Genomic DNA, 6,148 nt, shown 5'->3' on the forward strand with positions numbered 1-6,148 from the left:
GGGCAAGTTGGGACCGGGAAGAGGATTTGGGCCTACATCTTGGTCCAAATATTAGTAACATTTGAATTTATATTAATATCTAGATATCTAGTATCAAATATTCATATAACATTTGAATTTATATTAATATTATTAATAATTATCTAATCTACTATTAAATATTATTATAATAATGATATTTTATAACATTTGAATTTATATTAATGTAATTATTTAATATTTAATTTTAATTTGTTTTAAAATTATTGCATTAAATATTTGGAATATTCAGTTAATGTTAACAAAACCAACCATTAAAATTAAGAATTTATATTATTTACACACTTTTTATACAGACAAAAAATATATATATATATATATCAACTAAAATATATTTTAATTAAATCTAATAGAAAAAATATATATAATTGGCACTTGTCTATTGCTACGTGGGACAACAACATATGAATTTTTTTTTATTGAAGACTGATATAGGTATATTTCACAACGCGTATTGAACGTAGTTATATGTTGTCTACTTTTAACAACATCGTGCATATACCCGCACTCGTTGTCGTAGCTCTTTAACTACACAGATCATTACGTAGTTAAAGGTGAATTTTCTTGTGTAACCTTTATAGTAGTGTTCCATTTATGTATAATTATCTTCATCTAAGCTAAAAAGTAATTTATACACGTACATGAAACCTAGTATATTAATTGCATACCTTGAAATTCTTTAATTAATCTCCAATATTAATGTATATATATATATAAATTATATAGTTGTACATATAATAACTAAAAGAAGAAGCCCCTTAAACAAGATGTGAATCCAATTGGGGAAGAAGCCCCTACACAGTATAAATATAGAATATTACTCACAAATATAATAATGTCCTTATAATTAAACTATATATATATCTGTCTGCATGCACTCTAGTAAAGTAGTACTTTTGTAGCTAAGGATATATATAAACGAAGTCCCACCAGCATGAGAAGCCTTGCTAAGATTAATTCTATGATCATGTATAGTCAATGCTCCAAATCATCAAGGCGCTCTGCAGACCATTATCAACCAATTTTTTGTAAATATATCATTTAATATATATATATATATATATACTAATAATAACTACTTATGTACATATATAACGTTTAGCTTAAAATCGATCAATGACTTTATATAGAGTCATCATGGTACTATATACATATATAACGAACCTGAAAAACTTGAACTCACAACAACTGAATACATGTATGTAATATAAACCGTGAATGTATGTATGTATATAGGACAAGAATACAGTGAAATGAGATCTAACGGGTAAGATTTAAATCCACAAATTAAAAATATATAACTGTCTATTTGATCATTAAGTATATTTAATACAATAACTATACCGTACGTAATTAACTATATAATATCCTTCATCTATATTTATATATATTAATAGTTATGCTTCTCAAAATTAAATGGTTTTCATAGGCGATAAATAGGTTAATTTTAAGGTAAAATGTACCAAATTACATTTACATATCAGACTGTACTGGAGCTTTCTAAGGCCAAACATAAAATAGTACTGCCCCAAAGAACTAGTTAATTTTACGTAATTTGTCCCTCCAACTATTACGGCTCAACTAATCAAATTGAACAGAAATAGTTCTAGCACCAAAAACAAATCAAGAGAACACGAATGACTCAAGTTAATATGAAAAGACTAATGTATAGGTCTCTACACACACACACGCGCGAAAGTAACAAGCATAACAATAATAATATTTAATCAAGTTAGAAACAAGCTAGCATAAATAATAATAGTATGTATATGTATATATATATATATAGAGAGAGAGAGAGAGAGAGAGAATAAAATGTGACGTACCATATAAATAATTAATGATCGATCAGTTAAGGGTGTAATCTTGAAGGTTGGGCTGAGTAGGGAGGAGACGATAAGGGTAAAAATTAGGAGGAGGAGGAGGGTTGAGAGTGGCGAGCTGAAGCACACTGCTTGGCTGTTCTTCTCCACCGAATGGGAACTGATCCAACACACTCACATTATTCACATTCACATTATTCATTCCCATTCTCTCCACTTCTTCTATCTTTGTCATATGTTGCTGCTGCTCATATGATGCTGCTGCTGCCTGGTGCTCCTTTATCTATTTTTATTATTATTAATTAAGACATAAATCAGATAAATATATTTATAGACATATATATTTTTATATATATATATTCTCACCAGATGAAACATTTGTTCGTTATCTTGCTCCAGTAGTTGCTCCTACATATATAGTTGAGAATATATGGCCATGATCAGGTTTAACTAATAAGATTTCATTAATGCTAATAACAAATGGGAGATGGAAACTGTAATAATGATTTCACCTTTCTCTGGAGATTCTCCATCTGCTGCTGCAAGATCTCAAACTGTGCATAATGGTCCATAGATAATAATGTAAAATAAATCAATAAACGCACACATAATAAATACATAAATTTTACAAACTATTTGTTCAAAATCAAGCAACCTCATGTTCATAAAATTATCATTTCTCTTTCCTAGCTAGTCTTAACTTTCAATTAATAAAAATCAAGCATTGATTCTCGAAGATGGAAAATAGAGCTAAAATAATCTGGAAGATCAGTACTTTTTATCTTAATTATTGTATAAATATATATAGTATGTACCATGTATATCAAATTAATAAGATCGATAAATAAGAGAAAATAAAATATTTTGATAAAGTGAAAATACCTTGCGAGTTCGGACTTTATGGGACGAATGCTCTAACACATTTTCGAGTTCATTCAGTTCACCCAAAGTTAGTGAAGTCAAATCATCTCCAGTGTAGCGTTGTAGAATCAGTTGAAGATTGTGAGTTTCGCTTTTGATTCTTCTCATTTCACCATGCAGTTGTTCCTATATTATAATTAAAACTAGTTTAACTTATATTTATTTATTATTCATGTGTTGTATTTTAATTTCTTGTTTATTAGCCACATATTTTGTGTTCAAATAACGAAAAAAAAAATTGTCATTGAATAATGTAATATAATGTTTTTTACTGTGTCATTTTGCTCCACAATTCGAGTTCCTGTTGCGAGCTGGTACTTCTTTATTATATTCTCCATGCTGTAAGAATAAATTAACACAGTAAAACAGCATGATACAGTAATTAACAGGTAGTAATATTCATTAAAAAAAATTATAATTTACATATGTAATTTTCAATGCAAGAAAATTACAGTCAGATCTACTATTAATTTGCTTTTGTTGATTAACGCATACCGATGGCTGATAGTGTTCATCGACCAAAGTTAATCAAGATCAAATTTTTATATTACATTTTTCTTTTGCCCAAAATAAAATATATATTAATCTATACATATGTAATTTCAAAGCCGATCAATTAGTCAAAATATAATAAAATAAAAGTGCAGATTATATTCTCTCTCTCTCTCTATATATATATATATATGAAGAAAACAGATTCTATTTATATATATATATATATATGTAAATTAAATTTGATTGAAATATAATCTTAAAGAAAGATAAATTTTTCTATAAAAAAATGGTTGAATATATTTATTACGTAATAATTAATTCGCGATGATATCGAATCGACAAATTATAATAAAGTTTCATACATCTTTCAAATTTTAAGAATATTTTAGGGAACTGAATCTAATTACCAAAATTTATTATCATTTATATATTTTTCCAGAGAGCCCATTTTAATTTTTTAGGGCATGATCGATGTTATTAATTTATTTATCACAAATATTGCTCGAGTATATATTGGTATACCACATAAATAATTCCTAATAATTAATTAACGTAAATATAACCCCTGGCTATAGCTACTAGCTCATAATGATACCTCTAACTGGATTTGCAATTCAGAAAATTTTATCTTCATTAATGTGACATGTGTGATACATTACTGAACTACTAGTCTTCCTTTGAAAATGGACCATTTCCACAAATGTTCCTAAAACAGAACAGAACTTATACTGTATATCTCCATTGTTTACAACTCAAGCAGTAATTATATCAATTATTTGAGAGGAAGAGAGAGACCGAAAAATCAATCCTCATTGATTAACGAAGAATAGAAATGTTATAACAACGACCACATTAACAAATAAAACACACAAATTAATACTATATATTTATATAAATATATAATATGTATACAGAAGCTAATCATTAATTAAAGAGATGATGATATGTATATGTATATGCAAATACCTTAAAGGGTCACTGCAGAACTCATACAATTTGCCATTGGTAGAGAAGATGATCAGGCCGATCTGGGCATCACAAAGCACAGAGAGCTCATGAGTCTTTTTGAGAAGCCCAGCTCGGCGTTTCGCAAAGGTGACTTGCCTTGTGGTTTTGTTCTCTATCCTTGAAATGTTTATCTTCCCACGTCCCATTCTGCCCCTATAGCTAATTCTTACAATCTTCTCCTATTATTTAAGGAAAAAAGCCTGCCAAAGAAGATGATAAAAAGGAAATAAAATAATAAAACAGCACAACAAATATACCACTAATTTCTAATTTCAAACTACTATTGTAATTAAAACTCATAAGCATATATAGGGTTGTGATATAATAATAGAACAGGAATTGTTCATATTTAGGATAATATGGCTATAAGAATAATGTATGCTATATACTTTTTTTCGTTTTTGCCCCATTTTTCTTGGATGAATTTAAATGATCAAGAACTTGTAGGAACAAAGGAACTGTTTTCAGGATTAGAAACTTGTTTTTGTTTCTGGAATATATATATATATATATATATTAAAAAAAGCAATAATAAAGAATGAAAGGTCAAGAAAGAGAAATGAAGAAGGGTTTACACAGATGAGAGAGCAGTATACCTAGCAAGCTCCTCTCAATAGTCTCTGCTCTTTGCTTTGCTTGATGGTTATTAAAAGTTTGGGAAGAAAGCCTTTTATGGTAGCATGAGCTGGCCAACTCAATTTGTAATATTTGGCTCAGTTTTACCCTATAGAAAATACCCCACTGTTTGCATCATTATTACGAATATGCCTATACATATATAAAAGATATATATAGTGACTGATAAAAATATATATTAAGAATTGATCTATATATAAGTCACAAGAAAACTGTTGTTTTAGTTTCAAGAAAAATAAGTGTGACTAATGTATATACTCGCAATAATCACTACTTGTCACCTTTGAGTATTCAAAGATCGAAAAATGTTTACTTCAAAAGGGGTGTAAATATATATAATTAAATCAGTAAAAGTAATCGATAAATAGGGATTGATAAAGATGTTCCATTGCTACTTATCTTGTTTTTTCTTCAAATTTAATTTCAAGAGTAAATACTGTACGTAATACATTCTCGAGCTACGATTACTATTGAAATAATCATCCATAAATAGTGGCTTAAAAATTAAATAAAACATACATATTAATATTCATAATCTAGTCACAATTTGTTGATTATGCTTCAGTCACTTAAGAGAGCTGGCTTATGTGTCATCTTCAGTTAAGTTAGTTGGAGTCTTATGCCTATATATATTGGCTTTGTAAAGGGTAAGGGTGACTGAGAGAGTTTTTAGACACTTAAACACTTTGTGAGAGAGTTTTGTAACAGAGAGATTGAGAAGAGTGAATTGAGACTAGTCTCATTGTTTTAAAGATCTTTGTATTGTAATACTCGATTGATCTGTTGTTTAAATTCTCTTATAAGCTGCTCTTGTCAAAATATTTTTACAATCAGAGTACAAAAAAAGAAGAGGAAATTAAAAGTTTACAGCGTGGCAAGAATCACAACAACCTCTTAACAAAAATCATCAACAGATCTAACAAACTCCTAACATGCATTTTATCTCTGTAGAAACTCTATAAATAAGAGATTAGAGTTCAGAGAAGAATAATTTTCAAGAAAAAGGCAGACTTGAGAGACACAAACTTCATTCCAGTAGAGTGTACTACAGGTCTTGTGAGAGAGGGTATTCTCGTGAGGTCTTCATGTAAAGAAAGAAAAGAGAGATTGTTAGTGTGAGAGAAAAATACATAAAATGAGAAACCAAAAGTGAGGAAGAAGAGGTTTTGAAGTTTACTAGTCGATTTTGTGGCTTGGATCCTCCATTGTTGTAGCTATAACTCTTA

General features: G+C 28.7%; 1 protein-coding gene across 1 annotated transcript; it reads right to left on the reverse strand.

Annotated features, from left to right (window-relative positions):
- Positions 1-750: 750 nt before the first annotated feature.
- On the reverse strand, positions 751-4,980 carry LOC133800562 (MADS-box protein defh21). Its single transcript, XM_062238560.1, has 8 exons — positions 4,883-4,980; positions 4,245-4,486; positions 3,056-3,122; positions 2,745-2,909; positions 2,375-2,416; positions 2,229-2,270; positions 1,866-2,145; positions 751-1,040 (listed from the first exon to the last, which is right to left on the reverse strand). The coding sequence occupies exons 2-7, from the start codon at positions 4,430-4,432 to the stop codon at positions 1,888-1,890; spliced, it is 762 nt and encodes a 253-aa protein (XP_062094544.1). The 5' UTR covers positions 4,433-4,486; positions 4,883-4,980; the 3' UTR covers positions 751-1,040; positions 1,866-1,887.
- Between the last annotated feature and the right edge of the window lie 1,168 nt (positions 4,981-6,148).

The sequence above is a fragment of the Humulus lupulus genome, chromosome 9, assembly GCF_963169125.1.
Source record: "Humulus lupulus chromosome 9, drHumLupu1.1, whole genome shotgun sequence".
Lineage (NCBI taxonomy): Eukaryota > Viridiplantae > Streptophyta > Magnoliopsida > Rosales > Cannabaceae > Humulus > Humulus lupulus.

Excerpts from the sequence above, each read along its gene's own strand:
- LOC133800562 (XM_062238560.1), bottom strand. The coding sequence starts at position 4,432 with ATGGGACGTGGGAAGATAAACATTTCAAGGATAGAGAACAAAACCACA. Across the intron at positions 2,271-2,374 it reads TGGAGAATCTCCAGAGAAAG|GAGCAACTACTGGAGCAAGA; the intron begins GTGAAATCATTA and ends CTATATATGTAG. Across the intron at positions 2,146-2,228 it reads ACGAACAAATGTTTCATCTG|ATAAAGGAGCACCAGGCAGC; the intron begins GTGAGAATATAT and ends TAATAAAAATAG.